Genomic DNA, 19,774 nt, shown 5'->3' with positions numbered 1-19,774 from the left:
AACCCTGGCCTCGACCTATCAAAGATATTCCCCTTGTCTTATCCACCCTTCTCCCATCCTCCATCAGCTTGATTTTAACGTCATTTACGTGGAATTTACAATTCTCCTGTGGGTTTCCTTTGGCTGCTCTAATTTCCTCCCACTTCACAAAAAGTGTGTTGGCTGATGGGTTAATTGGCCAGTGTAAATTGCCCTTGGTATGGAGATGAGTGGTTGGGTCATGAGGGAGCAGGAGGGTGCTGGTGCTATGATGGGTAGTGTGAAGGTGGGGCATTTTGGTATGATGGTCATTTCAAAAGTACTAATGTAACACAACTGTACCAGGTAGTGAAGACAAAGTCAAATGAGTTTTTCCTTGATTTTGTTTTTGCCATCCTAACCTCCTTTGTCCTTACTCAGAGCTTCTTCCAATAAGGAACAACTATTCAGTGAAGGCAGTAGGTGGTAATCAACAGATGCTGAAACATAGAAAATGAAGCCCAGTGCCTCTTAAAGACTTAAAGGTTCAGTCAAGTGTGAGTACTCCCAGAGTCTCTCCCTCCTACCTGCATGCTGTGGTGGATGTACTGTGAAACTGGAAATACTTGGGACATCCGGCAGAAGAATCTGGAATGTTAGTTGAAAAGTACAGTTCTGTGAGTGCAACAAGGCTTGTGCTTGACTATCTTTTGTTGTTCTGGTGTAATTTTGGAGGCTAACTTTTACAGCAATGATAGTTTGTCTTCATTGTATCTGAATCAGCTGCCTAAATTGATGGAAGAGGGACCAGTCCAGACAGATTATATTATTAAGTAGTTGTTACACTCATAGGGCAGTTAATATGTATGACACACTTTCTTAAATAAAACCGAAAAATTACTGGAAATATTCAGCAGGTCAGGCAGCATCTGCAGCAAGAGAAACAGTTAATGCTTCAGATAAAACTCAAAAGTTGGAAATGAAATGTTTTAAGTTGCTGAGAAGGGGGAGGGTAGAGAGAATAAATGGAATGTCTTTGATGGGCTGGAGAATAAAGGAGTGAAGGCAAAAGTAGAGGCAATGCCAGCTGAGAGTGTGGTGTGGGCATGTTAATTGTAGATGATCTGCCTGGAGGAGTTGTGAATAGGAAATGGAGGAGTGATTAAAAAGCAAAAGAGGAAAAAATTGCTGTAATTGTACTGGCAAAGTAATTCAGGGAATACATTCGACACCAATATCCATCATAGGTCCAAGGACTTTCATAGCAATCTTGACTATATTTCCTGCCACCCTGCTTCCTGTCCTGTTCTCCTAGTGCATCCCTATCTATCTTTGCACTCCTGGGACTGGAGGAAGGTTAGTTTTTATGGTAATTGACCACTGTAAATTACCCCTAGTCTGTAGGTAAATGGGAGAATCTGTAGAGAATAAAATGGGATTAGTGTAGGATTAATTTCAGTGGTTGATTGTTGGTCAGCGTGAATTTGGTGGGCTAAAGGAACTGTTTCTGTGCTGTATGACTCTTAGGATTTTACTTGTGTCCTTCAGTAACAAAATAGATGCACTGCATGTCTAAGTGTTCTTGAGTATGCATTGCTTAAATGTATACATACATATATAAATGTATCCCTGCAAATATCATCCTCCAACTCTGCATCCTCGAGAGTTGTGGTTTCGCTACTTCGTATTTTTATTGTTCATTTGTTAATTTTCAATGAACTGTTCCCAAACTACAGATTGCAGAAGTCTAGGAAATGAATGTAGTGTATGCAGTGGAGTATTATCTGATGATAAACTTCAAGCATAGGCAGTAAAGCCTTTCTAAATATCTGGCAGCTGTGGGAGGGCGGAACACAGATCTGTATCTAATTCAGTGGTAACAAAGGCCAGGACTGATCCTCGATAAAGATTAATTCGATCTCTGATTGTCTCTTATCTATACAGTTCAAATGGTATTATATGACCTCTGCCATAACTAAATACGCTCCTAAATTAAAAGACATTTTCATTTTACAGGGTGCTGTTTTTCTTCAATGTTTTATAAAGTTTGGCGTTTGCTAATTTTAGGGTAGCTGTTTATTGTCCATTTCCAAGCCTTCTGCCGTGATGTTAAAAATCTTAGGTTTTTTTTTGTATGGTGTGTGAGAGATTTTAAATTTTGGACCTACTTTGTGGAAATGGAATAATGCTACCTTAATGATTTTATGCTGTGTAACTGGAATAACAGCATAGAAACATAGAAAAACCTACAGCACAATTCAGGCTCTTCAGCCCACAAAGCTGTGCCATACATGTCCCTAGTCTAGAAATGACTAGGCTTACCCATAGCCCTCTATTTTTCTCAGCTCCACGCACCTATCCAACAGTCTCTTAAAAGACCCTACTATATCCGCCTCCACCACCGTTGCCAGCAGCCCATTCCACGCACTCACCACTATCTGAGTAAAAAAAACTTACCCCTGACATCTCCTCTATACCTACTCCCCAGCACCTTAAACCTATGTCCTCTTGTGGCCACCATTTCAGCCCTGGGGAAAAGCCTCTGACTATCCACCCGATTGATGCCTCTCATCATCTTATATACCTCTGTCAGGTCCCCCCTCATCCTTCGTCACTCCAAGGAGAAAAGGCTGAGTTCCCTCAACCTGCTTTCATAAGGCATGCTCCGCATTCCAGGCAGCATCCTTGTAAATGTCCTCTGTACCCTTTCTATATATTTAAAGTCCTAGCCATCTTGAAGAAAATTCATTTAAATTCTCTTGGATTATTTTGTTTCACAACTAGAAGCAGAAGCAGGGTTAGGCTAATTGATTCTGCAAACCTGCTCCATCGATTTATAGAGTTATGCAGAAAGGACCCTTAGCTCAATTCGTCCATGCGACCAATGCTTATCTAAGTTAATTCTGTTTGCTAGTATTTGGCCCATTCCTTTCCTATCCGTGTACCTGTCAAAACCGGTTTTAAATGGGTGAGGTACCGGAAAGATGGAGGGTAGCTAATGTTGTGCCTTCATTTAAGAAGGGCTGCAAGGTCAAACTAGGGAACTACAGGCCAGTGAGCTGAACATCAGTGGTGGGTAAGTTACTGGAGGGTATTCTGAGAGATGGCATCTATCTGCATTTGGAAAGGCAAGGACTGATTAGGGATAGTCAGCATAAGTTTGTACGTGGGAAATCGTGTCCCTCAAATTTGATTGTTTTGTGAAGACGTGAGCAAGAAAACTGATGAGGGTTAGGTGGTAGAAGCCCAAGTCTTTTGACAAGGTCCTGCATGGTAGACTGGTCCAGAAGGAGAGATCACATGGGATCCAGTGAGCTAGCCAATTGGATACAAAATTGGCTTAGTGAAAGCAGTCAGAGGGTGTTAGCGGAGGGTTGCTTTTCAGATTGGAGGTCTGTGACCAGTGGTTTGGTGCTGGGTCCCCTGTTGTTTGTTATGATTCTGCTGATGACTGGTGGACACTGAAGAAGGTTATCTAAGGTACAACAGGATCTAGATCAACCGTGAAAGAGGCCAAAGAATGGCAGTTGGAATTTAACTCAGACAAGTGTGAAGTGATGCATTTTGGAGGTTAAATTGGGGCAGGACGTATACAGTGAATGACAGGGCCTTGGGAAGTGTGTAGAGTAGAGAAATCTAGGGGTACAAGTACATAGTTCCCTGAAAGTGGTGACACAGGTAGAAAAGGTTGCGAAGAAGGCATATGGCATGCTTGCATTCGTCGGAAGGGTCATTGATTACAAGAGTTGGGAATTCATGTTACGGCTATACAAGATGTTGGTAAGACTGCACCTGGAATATAGCCGGCAGCTCTGGTTGCCGTACTGGATAGAGGATGTGATTAAGCTGGAGAGCTTGCAGAAAAAATTCTCTAGGTCATGGCTGATCTTCTGCCTCAGTGCCATTTTTCTGCACCATTCTAGTACTCCCACAAATCTATCTGTTTTCATTGAACTCGATGACTGAGCCTCTATAACCCTTCTGGGTACAGAATTTCAAAGATTCACTGTCCTCTGCGTCAAAAAATGTCTCCATCTCAGTCCTGAGTTACCTTCCCCTTATTTCTGAGACTGTTGCTCCAGGTTGTAGACTCCTCAGAATTTTGAACCCTGTAAGAACTTTGTAGGCTTCAATGAAATCTCTTGTAAACTCTGGAGAATAGGGGCTACTCAACCTCTTCTCATCAATGTGAATCTTCACTGTATTCCCTCTATGACAAGTATGTGTCTTAAAGGAGAACAGCGTTGTGAACATTATTCCAGGTGTGGCTTCACCAAGGCTCAACAGCAGAAAAACATTTTTTATCCTTTTATTCAAAGCCACTTGGGGGGGTGGGGGATGTGGGGGGAGGACTACGTTTGTCTTCCTAATCGTTTGCAGCGCCTGCATGTTGGCTTTCAGTGGCTTGTGTACAGGGATACCTTTTGTCCCTTCAGCATTACCCTAACTTTTAAAAAAAAATATCCACTTTTCTGTTTTGCACACTAAGATGCATAACTTCACATTTTTCCACATTATATTGTATCTGCCATGTTCTTACCCACTCACTCAGCTTGTCTATATCCCCATGAAGCCTCTGTAATCCTCCTCCCTACTCATAAACCTACCTATTTTGTATTATCAACAAACTTGGAAATGTGACATCTGGCTACTTCAACCAAATTGCTGATATAAAGTAGAAGGTTTAGTAGTCAGGAGAAGCATTATTGAACTAATGAAAAATCAGCCAAAACTGGAACTTGGTAGTAGTGGCTCCCAGAAAAGGGAAGTTCTTCATTTGTGAGAGGGAGTTATGGCCACAGCCTGCTGCCAGGTTACACTGACATTAGTCTTTATCCACATTGGCATGCAGCCAATGCATGAGATGAGCCTTGTTTACACTGGCACAGCGTCCAGCAATATGTAGATCAAACGTGTGGCATTTCAGAGGATTATGCTTGGATCTGTTTTGGATTTGGATTAACCCTCTTTAACAGAGTCAAATATTTCCATCCCAGATTTGCTAAATTGATAAATTTATTCCACAGATCTTGCATACTGGAAGTATGTCTGTGTTTTTAATTTATTTGTCCACAGGACGTGAATGTCACTGCATTTTCTTTATTCATCCTAAATTGTCCCTGAACTGAGAGAGTGGGTCTGGAGTTGCATATAGGCCAGACCAAATAAGATTAGCAGATTTCCTTCCTTGAAGGACATTCAACCAGCCCAGTAGTTTCATGGTTACTCTAACTGAGATTTAACTCCAGTTTTATTTTAAATCATTTGAATTTAAATTCCCCATCTGCCATGGTGGGAGTCAAACTCATGATTCTGGATCAGTGGATCAGAACTCTGGCGATTGGTCCAGTAACTTAACTATTATGTGTACCATACAATATGTCTATTGAAACCTGTTGTGTTGCATTATTTGAGGGAAAAATAGGGTTAATTTGAATCCAATTATTTCATTTTGTTTTACTTCATAGGTGCAGCAAATTTCCTGGTTAATTTGGATTTAACTGGTTTGTTTGACAAAATTCATGAAGACAGTGCAAAGTAGGTTTGCTTTTTTTCCCCTCCCAGCTTCTCTTCCTCTCCTTTTATGTTGCCTCTTCCCCTTAGTTGTGTGTTACCTGGCCCAACAGCCTTCCCTGCTTTTCTTAATGGCTTTATCTTTTTCTCCCCGTCCTTGTTTGCTTTCTATCTCTTTTTATCTGCCTTTCACTACTTTCTTCTTTCTCTCTTGTCCAGATAATAATTCCAAAGACCCAGCAGCATTTGAAGCGATAAACCACCAGACAGGCATTCACTGATTAATCAGTCCTGCACTACCCTGATAGGGTGTTAATTTGTAAAGTTAATGGACAGGCAGCCATGATAAGCTGCAGCAGCTGCTTTATAGCTGCTGGTGAAGCAAGAAGGGAAGGGGGATGGGTCTGATTTGACACCAACTGGCAACAGACTAATATTTTGGTTGTACGTGAAAAATGCTCGTCGTAAAAGTGTTTAATGTGTTTATAACATAAAAGGCAGTGGAACATGTGTTACAATTTGGAACTAGTTCAAGTGTTGGGGAGGGAGGAGGCGTGTTAGTGATAAAATGTTGCCGTGACTGCAAAATGACATATGTGTATAGAGTGCTGTCTGCAGCCAGCATAATTTTACTCCTCCCTTGCCAAGCCTTCCCTTCTGTGCTGTTACACTGATATATGCAGGCACCTTGCATGGAGAGCAATTCTAGTTATGACACTGCCAAGAGCCTGAGGCATTTTGTATTGCTGCCAATTCTTAAGTTTATACGGCAATTTGGTATCTGAATGGAGATGAGGGAAACCAGATCCTTGTATCAGTTCTAGTTTCTAGGAGGGTGTAAAGGAAGGTATTGAATGAAGTGGTAGAGATTGGCTGCTGCAGGAAGCAACAGAGTATCAGGAGATAAAGCAGACACTCCTTGGGGAGTTTTTAAACTGCACTGAGACTACATGCTCAACTCCTTTTTGCTTAGTATGTTTCTACAACTGTTTTACCCAGCATAGCTTTGGGGGGTTGTGACCTCAAGAGCTTTTAATGCCCTTTCCTTGGGGGAGCTTTACTGAGCTCAGAGGAAGGTGATTCATAAAGCATAGCTAATGGAGGGAATAAGGAAGAAAAACTTTGCAGCTGATGGCTCTCCAGAGGGAGTCTGTGGCTTGAGGCTTAATATGTGGACAAGCTCAGAGGTCAGGTTTCCTGCAGCTTTTTAGGTAGGGTTTCCATTTTCAGGAAGGTGTAGATATTGTAGTAAACATATAAATATGGCAGACTCAGCAAATATGACCCAGTGGTACTACAACCATTGCAACAGCAGATGAGCAATTCTCTGTTTCCAAAAAAGGATAAATTAACTAACTTGTCGGTTTGCAGTAAATCTGGAAAAGCTGATCACTTTACATCAATTTTGCAGCTCAACTGAGTTGAATTAACATCTACAGTTTGTTAATCTGAAAAGGGTCAAGATGATCTTCTAAAACTCAGTAAAATTAAGGACACTTCTCAATGAATTAACCTACCATTGTTTCTATCTTAATGTGAGTGAAACTAGGCAGTTTTAAGCAGAGGATTTAGATGTTGGGAAAAAACTCCACAATATCATACAGGTGTGAATTAGTTTTAGAACCATCTTCATAGGTAATTGCTTTGTCTTTGCATAGCATTCAGTTCGGCTCTAGATCTGTTGAAAGTCCATGTGGAAGAGAAAAAGGGAGGCTTTACAATTAGAAAGAAGATTGGATTCCTTTAGCTATTCAAATCTTGTACTAAACACATGGTTATCTTATTCTGTGACTGTTTTGCACCTTTGAAAAAAAAACAGCAAGTTTTGCATTGGTATATACCATTTTTTTAAAAATTGTATTCTCAATTAAATAATGGTTTGTTTATTTTGTTTAAAAAATAATTGCACATCAGAAGAGTACAACATTGTCATGCTGGGATTGAGCGGGATCTTAATGTTATAATCATGATTTAACATGGGTAAAAGTGCCATCTGGGGAAGCAATTAGATATTTCACAGGATTTTACACAAGAATAATGCATCGTTAATAGCGATGAATCCAATGTGTTCACGAAAGAAATGATTTGCCTTCAAAATTTTAGGTACTTAAGAGAATTGTACATCATGGTCACAGACATGCAGCAGATTAAATTCACAGGAGTCAGTTGCATGCCAGGATAAAATATTTAGCATGTTGATACTTGTATTCATAATCCTTTCAGACAACCACATTAAAAGAGATCTATTTTGCAATTCAGGGTAACACTGTGTGCCCTGGGGTTTCAGCTATATTCAGAAAACATGGTGGCTCTCATCCTGGGGTGATCTTCTTCATTTTTATAGGTTAACTGCCCCAGCCACAGGGCTGCTAGAGATCCCAGACAGCCCCAACTCTTCAAGGAGTAACCTGTGCTGCCATTGGGCATTTTTAAGGTCTGTGTCAACAAGTAGGGATTTGATTCAGAAAGGTTGTGAACAGATAAATAGAAGTAATTACAAGTCCCGATAACAAATTGTTAAGAGCAAAGGTAAAACTTTATCAGACACAGAAATGAGGTTGCAGCCTTAAAAGCCATCCCTTGTATATGCCGTGGGAGTATTTCCACCTTTGATTCTATTTTAGCAGTGATTGCTTGTAACCACTCCATGGAGTTAATGCCTGATGAAATCCACACAATGGATATGACTTCATTACTGGAACTTCACTGCCATGTTTGGTAACCCAAAAAAGCTATATAAATCTTTTTGAGTTTCATAAGCCCTTAAGTAAAAGGATGCACAAATACCCTAACATATTCTTTTTCACCTTTTCTTTAAAGGGGGTAATGCACTTTATTTGTGCAGCTTCAGAATGTTAATATCTTAATGTACAGTAATTTTTTTTAATTGGTCTTTTATTTTGCAATAATGTAGTGCATTCTGTAGATGGTAAACTGCCAGCTACTGTGTGCTGGAGTGCCAATCAAGCAAGTTGCAGTTTTATTTTAAAATGGTGAGGGCAGTGGCACCACAGCCAGGATCCTGCTGTATTTGGGGAACAGTTAGGCCCCTGTAGATGGGAAACAGAAATGTTTCTGCAAGCACTGGCTTGGCTCTGCAGCACAAATCAGACAGGTGCTCGTACAGACATGGAGAGATCTCAAGTTGAAGTTGGGGGATGGGGTGGCGGCACCATTCTGGTAGCATGCCGCCTTTCCTTGCTGTTGTCTTTACTTCACCCACTGTTGTTGCCACTTGCTGCTGTCCTGCCGTCTTGGGACCAGGATTGGATCTTTATGGATCACATGTCACTGTCATGATCAAATAGGGATAGATAGGTTTTCATCCTATCATTTTCATCCCACCAAAACATTCTAAAGGATCTCAAAGTAGAGAACACCTCAAATGTCCTCCATATGTGCAGTTTTGGTCTTAACCCAGGAAAGGAAACTTCATATCATAAAGTGCTGTGGAGATTCACCAGATTGATTCTTGGTGTGACAGAACTGTTGTACAAGAAGAGATTAAGTTGACTAGGTTTGTGTTCGATAGAGTTTAAATGAATAGAGTTCGGTGGAGATCTCATTGAAACTTCACAAAATTTTGATGGGGCTAAACGATGCAGAGAGGATGTTTCCCTTGGCAGGGGTGGGAGTGTTGGTTAGAACAGTCATGGCCCCAGGATTTGGGTACAACATTTAGCACTGAGATGAGGAATTTCTTTACTCAGATGATGGTAAAACTGCCAGATTTGCTACCCACAAGGCTGTGGAGGTCAAATCACTGAATATATTTTAAAAAGAGAATAGATAGGTTTCTACACAGAAAAGGAATCAAGAATTATGCGGAAAGAGGGGGAATATGAAATAGAGGATCAGTCTTATCAAAATTTAAGATACTGCAAGAGAATTAACTCCTGAAATACAATTAAGAACTTATCCGGATGCGGTATACTGTATCTCTTCAGAAATCAAGATTAGATTTTATAAAACAATTATTTCAATTTCATTATTAAATATCAGTGTCTTTGGTGCAATTAAAAATGTGCATGAGTTCTAAACATGCATAGATGGGAGTGTCCCCATCTTCTCCATACTTATTCATTGTTGCATAACTTAGGGGTAATGACTTTGTTTACAAGTGCCATGCATGCAATTTTCACCTGTTTTCAGGACTTGAAATTATCCTTTCCAGTTGATTTTGATACTTGTAGTTAAAGGTCTGATTCCTATGTGAAGGTGGGAGTGAATGCTGTGATATGTAACGTTCTGCCATACACATTTGAAATGGTGATAAAGCATTTTAGACCACAGTTAATACATTAATGAAAGCACAATTGCCGCAACTTTTCAGTCACTGGAATGTATGATTACAATACAAGGAGATCATCCCTCAAACCTTTTAAGCACATTGGAGTTAAATTGTGCAATGTTGCAATTGTACCCTGTACTGCCAGCTGCCGCTGTAAATGGGTTTAGTCTCAGAAGTTTGGTACCAGCATTGCTTTGCTGGATCAAAGCAGAAAACATTTATCAGTGGGGCCTGATAGCATTACTAAGCAACATTTTGATGTACTGCACTTGAATAATTGAGAAATTATGTAAATATTTAACTGACTGAAGATTTTTTTTTAAAGCTTCAGTGTGGTTTGTAGAATAATGAAGAGGTGAAGAGAAGCTTATATGATTTATAGTTTAAAGACTGTCTGACTCCGGACTTTATATTTAACCATTTGCTAGAAATTTCCAACTAACATACTGATGTCTTTGAGATTTTGTGTGCATTTTTATCATAAGGCATTAACACTTCTCTACTCAAAATGTTGTTACTTCTATCTTATAAACACCCAATATTCAGATGGACAGTTGTATTGATTCATTTAAGAAAACAAGATAGCTTTGCTGTCCAAAGTGTACTTTCTAAGAAACTCTTTTCTGGGAATCTTAGGTTTTACACCACCCATTTAAAATGGACTGTTGATAAAGACACAGAAAAAACAGTGATGTTTCATGCCTAAATTAGAGGTTAGGAGCTTGTAATGTCCTTCTCCATTTTAATCCTTTTCTCTACCACGGCATTAAGCAAATAATGTGTAGTTGCTCATGTTAGCCCGGTTGCTTGAGAATCTGGCAACCACAGATGGTTTTCATTGAAAATCAATTTTGAGTACAAAAGGCTTACTGAGCTCGACAAGTCAGTTTTAGAACTGGTGGGAAGTCTTGGCATGTGAAACTTGAAGGAAGTTCAATCGCCTTGCGCCAAGGGGTGACTAGATCAAAGTGATGGGGTTAATTGACGAAATGACACTCTCAAAGTAAACCAGGTCTGAGGGGATCAAAGAAATTTTCTGGACCGTTGCTAGCTGCTGCATCAGTTCCACCCAGGCATACTGCATGCAATCGATAGGTTGTTGTTTCAAAAGATTTACAAAAGTAGTTTCTACATTATCTGAGGTCTGTCAGTTGCAAATTCAAGTTTTCTGTCAAAGTTGATGATGTGAATGTTCACAAAATGAATACAAATTGTATGTCCTGTAGTGCAGAAAGATTGTGGCTATATTGTATTTTGCTTGTGTTTGATGGTCTGTGGGGTGCTTTTTACTCAATGGTTTGTCTGTGCTGTTTGAAGATACATATTTGTCAAATAGCTGGAGCTTGCATTGAGCCAGATTCTTTCCATATTTTGTTTATTCATGTTTTGTAAGATTTTTGTTTCAAGACACCATGAACTATTGGCTTTTGCCACAGCTGTTTCTTCATCAAGAATTGGATTGGCAGGTTGTTCATTTTCCACTTACACCAGGCAAATGAATAATTCTATCGCCTTTGTTTTTTTTTAAAAAGAATTATTTCATTTGTGATTTTTGTGGCCTTTGATGGCAAAATACTTCCCTCTACTGGTGGTTTTTAAGTAATGCATTAAAAATAAATTTCAAATTTTTAACGTATCTTAACATGTATTTTATTTTTCCACAGGCATCAGATGTAGGCTCAGAGAAACTCTTTTCACCTGCAGCAAGTAAAGGTATGTTTATGTTCCCATTCAGAGAACTATTTCAGTATTCAATCAATATTTATAAATACGCAGTTATTATTCTTCCTGGAATTTCAAGATCAGGGTTTCAGTTCCAGATCATGGCTCATTATATAATTGGCTCATTTCAGTATTCAGCATTGTTCGTGCGTGTTGCATTAAGTGACCATTATTATGATCTGTTTATTGAAATCTGCTCAGCTGGCTCTATTTTACATTAACTCACTAGTCTGTTTCCATATGTTGGAGTGTTTACACTGATGTTTCACTAATGAAGTTAAGAATCTTTCTCACATATGCTTAATATTTTTATACATTGCAAGAAAAAAGGTACTTGAAATGCTCAGACCATGGAATAAATTTGAGTAGAAAATTATGCAGCCAGTGATGTCAGAAGCTTCCTATTTATATTGCTGAATAAAACCTTACAAGTTGTTTGAATCCTACAGAAATACTATCAGTGATTATGTTGCTTACGAATACAGAATCTGTTTTTCCGTTACATTTTAAAATGCAGACAAGAATTCAAAAGAATGTTTTAATTTATTAGGTATCTGCAATTAGGAATCTAGAATAGGTAGGTATATTTATAAATAGCTGTGGTTTAATTATGGCAATAAATGTACAGTTTGCCAGCCGTGCCTTAATAATGACAGTGGGCCCGACAAAATTCCTACCCTAGATCTCTCTCCTTTTAAGGCACTCTTTCAGCCCTACCTTTTTGACCAACCACGTAGTGACTTTCCTGGTATCTCCTTGTGTGGTTTGGTGTCAGATTTTGTTTGATATCATTCCTGTCCACATTGGGTGTTCAATGGCATTAAGTATTGTATTAATGCTAATTTTTTAATTTGCGTGTAACTTCTGGTATTTTGAGAAATTCTTGGTCTGTCTTTTATAAGTTTTTCATATTTTCAAAGTCAAAATAAACAATTATTTTCAAACAATGTTAAACTTTAATGAAGGTGAACTTAGTGGTTTGTCTCATTCAGATAAAATTGCTTGGCTGCAACCATTGTTTTTCAAAATAAGGGGTTTCAAAATGCCTGTGGGGCCCTTGGTTTCTTTTCCCTCCCCTAGACGATTAGTTCTACGCAAATTCCAGCAGTTGCACATACAAATAGTCAATGTAGAACATAACTGATTTACTCAATCTTCAGTTTATGTTACACAGACCAAATGCCCTGCAGGAGCATGAAACACATTAATAAGAAATGATTCTATGGAAAGCCCATTTATTTGAAGTGGGACCATTTCTAAAGTGATGAGTGAGGCAGTTTAGTTTACAGCTGGGAACAATTAAGGTGTAAGTTTCTGCAAAGTGCTTCCATTTTACAAATATCTTTTGTCAGCTGCATTGTTCTGACATCTTGTGTCCAACTGCTTTTCCATTTCCCATCTCCTTTTCCCATTTCCTATTATTTTCTCTCAAGCTCTTTGCACTTCCCTAGCCAAACATTATCCTTTTGCAATCCTTTTGGTGGTGCTTTTAAGGACATGAGACGAAGCAATCTGGTTGTTCAGATACGTTAAGAGGAAGTAGGATAAGGCAAGGATCAGATGAAGCGAAAACCTATTGGTCCATGAGGCCTGTTTCTATGCTGCAGCCCCTGTTTTTTATTTTATATACCTTGCACACTGCATTAGTACTTTTCAGTCAATTTCAAAGAAATGTATGCCTGTGGCAGTGGTGACAAACCTGACATTAACTTTGTTTTAATTTGACTATCTTGGCTAATTTGAATCAAATTTGGGTAATTTGATAAACCAATTTATCTTCCCTCATTAACGAACTTTACATAGAATGTTGCAGCTCATATTAGTAAGTTACAAAGTAATGGTAGGATCCGTAATTCAGTGCATAAGCGTACTGTCCTTATCATTAAATGCTGCTTCATCAGGTTATTGCTCTGAGGAGTAATCCCATAGTTAAACTTATAGAAATGTATATTTGAAAATAAAATAACATTTGTATTTATACAGTCCCTTTTCTGGGCTCAAAGCAACATTTCAAAAGCACTTGCAATAAATTTGCCTTGGAAATGAGGAATTGCCATTGCGCAGACAAATTTGGTGAGCAATTTGCATGCAACAAGATCACAAATAGCCATGATTACTTTACACAGCATATTTGTGCAGTAAGCTGAATAAGCACATGGCAGTACCCTACCGTGGAATCTATTCCTGATTTTTTTTCAGTTCATAATTACATCATTCCTTCCAGAATAAGTGTGTTTAAGCAAAGTTTTTGAACATTGTAAAGCAGCCCAAAGTATATAAAATATTGAGAGGAATAGATTGAGTGGACAGTCAGCGCCTTCTTCCCGGGGCACCAATGCTCAAGACAAGAGGGCATGGCTTTAAGGTTATGGGTGGGAGGCTCAGGGGAGATGTCAGGGGGAGGTTGGTGCATGGAATGCACTGCCTGGGGTGGTAGTGGAGGCAGATACATTGGACAGGTTCAAGAGTTTGTTGGATAGGTATATGGAGGAATGTGAGAGAGAGGGATATACGGGAGGAAAGGGTTAGATAGTGTGAGGGTGGTTTGATGGACGGCACGATTTGGTGGGCCGAAGGGCCTATTTTGTGCTGTATGGTTCTATGGTTTATGATTTCGAAGTGTCACATGCAGTATAACTTTTTTTTAAAGAATTAATCAAATGTGGTCTACCTTTGTGCCCAAAGTCAAACTTTAATATGTCAGAAGAATGCTGATGTTTTTGTTATGGGTTCAAAAGCAGCTTCTTTTGAAAGATGAGCTTTACTTTGCTTTGTTGTCAAAGGAAGTAAATAAGTTTTAGTACTTTATCTTATGGCTACTTTTCGATAAACTTTTTCTCGTTAATTCTGTCCTTTTCATAGTATGTGTAACTTTTAACATTAAATTGGAGAATGATCCAATAGAAATTGTATTTCAAGAAGTTGTTACTATTTGAGTAAAGGGCTCAGTTTTTAATACATTAATTGCTGGTAAGACCTGCATTTAGTGGCTATCCTACTTGCTGTTGGGACGGTAGTAGAAAGCACCACCTTGAATCTTTGCAGTATGGTTGGTGAAGGTCGCCTGTGGTACAGTTCAAAAAGGACTTCCAGAATTTTGATCTTGTAGAATGAACAAATTCCAATACATTTGCAAATCGCAATGCTCAGATTTGGAAAGAAATTTGAAGGTGGTGAAGTGTCCAAGTGCATGCTATCTTTGCCTTTGTGGGAGTTGAGGGTTTTATGTTTGCTGTCAAAGAAACTTGGGCAACTTTCATTAGTGCATCTTTTAATTGTTTGTTACTGCAACTAGAGTTGAAGGGAACAAAGGTTTAGGGCACTGAATGAGCTGCCAGTCAAGTCGACTGCTTTGTCCTGATAAGGCTGAGCTGCTTTAGCATCACTGGGGTGCCATTATCCAGACAAGTCGAGATAATGCTTGAATTCTGCCTTTTCAGTAGTGAGCCACTATCATCAAGGGAACCCAGCCTATGACTTGATCTGATAGTCACAATATTTATATGACTTGTGCTGTTTCTGGTCTGTGGTGAATTTGTGCCAACCCTAAATGTTGATGGAGAATTTAGTGATAGTAATGCTGCTGAATATCCAGAGGAGAAAATTAGTTGGGCGTAGCTTGCCACTGTTAGCATCAAATGCCACTTATTAGCTGAAGTCTGAATGTTGTCCAGGATCTTGTGAAGAGTTGTGAATGGAACTGAACAGTGCACCTATAACAGATGCTGTACATACTTCAGACACTTCCCTTTTATTTTAGCACCTTGGTACCATGTTCAGTTAAATGTTGCATTGATGTCAAGCACAGTCACTCTCCTCTGAAATTCAGCTGCTTTGTCCATATTTGGATCAAATCTATAATGAGGTCAGGAAATGCATGGTCCTAGTTGAATCTAATCTAGGCATCATTGATCAGGTGAGTAGGTGCTGCTTGATAGTGCTGTCAACCACACTTTCTATCATTGAGGTTTGAGAGTAGACCAGTAGAACAGTAATTGCCCAGATTCTATTTGTCTAGTTTCTTATTCTCTGGACAGCTGAACTGGCAATTTTCCATGTTTTTCAATGCTGCTGATGTTAGGAAAGAATCTTCCTGGTACACCATTTAGCATCTAACTGTGCATTTAGGAACTTTAAATCTGACTAAGGATTGTTTCTAAAAATGTGCATCATGCAATGATCTGGCCATCAGATTTTAAGCCATGTTGAGTTGTACAGCACAGAAATGGGCTCTTCAGCCCACTATGTCCATGCTGACCTTTTGGCCCATCTGCATCATTCCCATTTGCCCACATTAGTACCATATTCTTCTATGCCTATGTAGTTGTAGAGATTGACTCCTAATTCTGGTAATGGTGTCAGCTATTGATATTTCTACTCTTTGCAGGAGCAAATTACCAATGTTGAAAAGTGTGTGATGAAAATGAATCACTTTTCCATCATTTAACAGCAAGTGGATAAATGCACCACAGACCTTTTTCTGATTTTACTGACTTGTAGCCTAAATGACAATTGTCTGGACAGAAACTAGAATCCTGACCAAGATTTGTAAAAGATCTGTTCCTTCACAAAAGGAGGAATTTACTTTTATTAAGAAAAAAAATGTGGTCTTGTTAGGGGTGGTACGTTCCATAATTTTTAGACTCTTACTACAAGCCTCTGTTCAAGTCAGTTTACAATAGTTTACTGTTTAAGGAGTCTGATTCTTGTAATGAAATGTAATAGTAAGATATGCTGCTGGTTTAATTATTTTGAAAGGGTCTTCAAGCCCTTGTGGTCTCTAGTTGGTTTTACTCTTGTTCTATTAACAAAATGTCCTGGCTTGCCATGGAAGTCATGTTGCTGGCAATAATGTAGACCACCAAAGGATATTTTGTTTTAGTCCCATAACCAAGCACTATTTTCTTCGTTTGGGACATGAGATGCATGTAGCTTGAATGGAGAATGTTTTGGCTTCACAAAAATCATAGGAGTTTTGTGTATCTGTAGTAAGTTAGCTGAACGAAAGAAGTAATGCCCCAAGCATAACTATTAATGGAGACATTTTCCTTTGTAGCAGCAGATGAGTTTATCGTTCTTAGATCAGCTGCTTCAGTCTTTTTCAGCTTGTCTTCTCAATCTAATTGCAGATAAAGTGTTGAACATAATATCCCCTTTTAAATCTCCTAAAATTAGCCCTTTGAGATATGCAGAAGCAAATTATATTGATTCAATTTTTTTAAATTGTTAGCATGAATTGGAGCAGGTAAAATGGTTAAAAATCAAGCCTCAACCTTGATTGAGCCTGCAAGTTGCTGTTGTGAACAATGCCTCACAGTAATGATTAATGTGAGTTGCAGTATTTAATATATTTTCAGAAATGCATTGAATTGAATGTTTACTGTATAAGATAGAGTAGACCTAGAAAGCTCAGAGGATTACAGTGCTTCAACACAGATTCTTAATTGTTTCTATGAACCTACCAGCCCAGCTTATCTTGCTCATTCCTTCAGCAGTATAAACTTCTGTATATCCTCCATTTTGATGGTACATTTTAGTGTCTTTAAATTGTTTAAAATCTTAGTAAGATAAAACTGTTTATATTGTTAAGTCAAAATCAAGGTGGTTTTAGTAGGTTAGATGACCACTTAACACAAGACAGGAATAAACTATAAACTCTTAATGCAATTTAGAAGTAATTATGCTTAATCTAAAACCTGACACAGACAATCTCATCTCTGTTGACTTGGTTGAAATATACCCAATGAAATTGATAAAAACATCAAGAAGAAACAATAGCTTTTGGTGCAGAGACAGTTTGGTTGGGCGATTCGATAGGGTGGGGTTGTGGGTGGGAAAAGGCATTGGCGATTGCTGGGGACTTGGATGAAAGTAGCCGTTGTGGGTCTCATTTGCAGGTGTGGTAGAATGAATTAGCTGGGCCGAGTGTCATTACTAAATCCCATTTGTACTGTACCGAAGAACCAACTTTTGTATTTGTATGTCTGAAATAATTGCTTTAAAATATTCCCAAGCCTGTCTGGGAAGAATGTCAAAAGAAATTAAGTGTTCCAGAGGGAAATGGGTTGATAGATTTGTGAGCATTCAGTTTCTTCCACCAACCTCCTGGCAATGCATGTACTTTGTTGATGGGCTCATTCAGGTGTCTTTTGTGTAGGTGTCTTGGGACTAGGGCATGTTAAAACTGACAACCGGAAAACCAGATGAAACAGGATGAACTATCTGAAAATGTAACAGTCTTGAAGGTTAAAGCAGGGGATGAGTCAGATTATCGATAGTAAACTGGTAAATCTGTTGATGGGTAAAACAACGGAAGATCAGCAGGGGCATATTCAATAAAGAATTTGTGGTCTAGAGCTGGTTCATGCTCCTAAAGACCAAGCGCTCTTCTTCCCTGAAGAGACAGCCCTGGATGATGATGTAAAATTAAAAGGGGAAAAATACATACAAAGAATAGCAAATAGCAACAAAACAGTATGATCTGAAAAAAAATATGAAAAATAGATTTGCAATATGCATCAGTATAAGCACAATGAAATTTTATCATAGTAGGAAAATGACAGTAAATGGGCAGAAGATTAAAAAAAAGGGAGCAGGAGGTGACCATGCAGAATTTAAACTCGCTCTGTCATTCATTGAATCCGTGGCTGATCTTCACCTTGGTGCCATTTTTCAGCGTTGTCCTCGCATCCTTTGATTCCCTTCACACTCCAAAATTGCTTAATCTCTGTCATGAAGGAACATAACAAATGAGCTTCCACAGCACTCCGAGATAGAAAATTTAAGGTTCATTGTCCTCTGAGTGAAGATTTTCTCTTTACCCCAGTCATAAACGGCCTACCCTTTGTTTTCAAACTCTATCCTTAGTCATAGACTCAATCAAAGGAATCATCCTCCCTGCATCTAGTATGTTAAGCCCTGTAAACATTCTGATGGTTTCAATTAAATCTTCTTTCACTCCTTTTAAATATTAAAGAGTACAGAATCAGAATGTTCAATCTGTCCTCGTATTAGCAAACCTGCATCCCTGGAACCTGTCTAGTGAATCTTTGCTGCACTCCCTCTATTGCAAATACATTTTTTTGCAGGGAGACCAAAACTATGCAAGATGCTCCCAAATACTGTCTCACCAATGCAAATGCAATAAGACTTCCTTACTTTTGCAATCAAGCCCTTTTATAATAAAGGCTAGTATATCATTTGCCGTCCTAGTAGCCTGCTACACCTGCATGTTTGCCTTCAGTGGTGTGTACAAGCACATCTTGGTCTATTTGACATTAAGACTATCCTGGAGTAATGTGAACCCCTTCAACTGGTATTGTAAATTGAAATAAGGAAGTGGCAAACGTTTTCAGTACATTGCATCAGAATTTGCAGAAGAGGACAGCATGCAGAGCAGCCATAGGCAAAGAAATGGGGAGTCTACAAAATTAGCACAATCAAAATGGTAGGTGAAGGAAATGTGGCACTGAATGGTGGTATATCCCAAGATAACTTCTGTACCAGGCTTTAAAATGGATTAGGTGAGAACATTACAAACTATCTCTCTATACTCTTCCAAAGTTCCCTCGATTTGAGGAAAGTTATTCAAATTGGGGAAAATTGCACAGGTCACTTTGCTATTTAGCAAATGCGAGAGAAGGAAACTCAGTAATTATGGACCTGTTGGCATAACATCAGTTGTCAGAAAATTATATTAGAGTGAAGATTTCAAGGAGGGAAAAGAAAGAAAAACAGACTTGCATTTATGTAGCTACTTTTACAATGTCTCATGCATTATAGCTAATGAAATACTTTTGAAATGTAGGCAGTGTTGTAATGTAACAAATGAATAGTCAATTTGTCCACTGCAGGCTTCACAACCAGTGATGTGATAATGAACAGATGTCTTTTTAGAGATGGCATATTGGCTAAGTCACTCCACTCTTCAGAATATTGGTGTGGAATCTTTCGTATCCACCTGAGAGGGCCCATGGCACCTCGATTTAATGTTTCAAAGATGTCATTTCTGACACTTGAGCATTGAGTTATTAACCAAGGTTTTTGTGCTTCAGTCTCTGGAGTGGGGACATGAACACAAAACCTACCCTCAGAAGCAAGAGTGCAACCAAATGAGCTACAGTGGGCACGTTGGAAGTTTTTATTTAATCAGAGGTGGCCACCATGGATTTATGAAGGGTTGGTTGTGTCTAGTGAAAAAGTTTGAATTTTTTGGAGAACTGACTTGAAATATTGTGCAGGAATCAGGAATATTTTTAGTTTGTCAATGTTATCTGAATGGTTTGGTGG

General features: G+C 38.8%; 1 protein-coding gene across 14 annotated transcripts in view; it reads left to right on the top strand.

The window, feature by feature from the left end:
- fbrsl1 (fibrosin-like 1) overlaps positions 1–19,774 on the top strand; it is a 763,594-nt gene that overhangs the window by 648,355 nt on the left and 95,465 nt on the right. For all 14 annotated transcript variants that reach the window (XM_052031844.1, XM_052031846.1, XM_052031834.1 and 11 more), the window contains one exon: positions 11,428–11,476. In XM_052031844.1, coding sequence (XP_051887804.1) covers positions 11,428–11,476 — 49 coding nt within the window. The remainder of the gene's footprint in view (positions 1–11,427; positions 11,477–19,774) is intronic.

This window comes from Pristis pectinata, chromosome 17 (genome assembly GCF_009764475.1).
Source record: "Pristis pectinata isolate sPriPec2 chromosome 17, sPriPec2.1.pri, whole genome shotgun sequence".
Taxonomy (NCBI): domain Eukaryota; kingdom Metazoa; phylum Chordata; class Chondrichthyes; order Rhinopristiformes; family Pristidae; genus Pristis; species Pristis pectinata.
The sequence above is the reverse complement of the archived record's forward strand: the minus strand, read 5'-3'. Positions and strand labels throughout refer to the sequence as shown.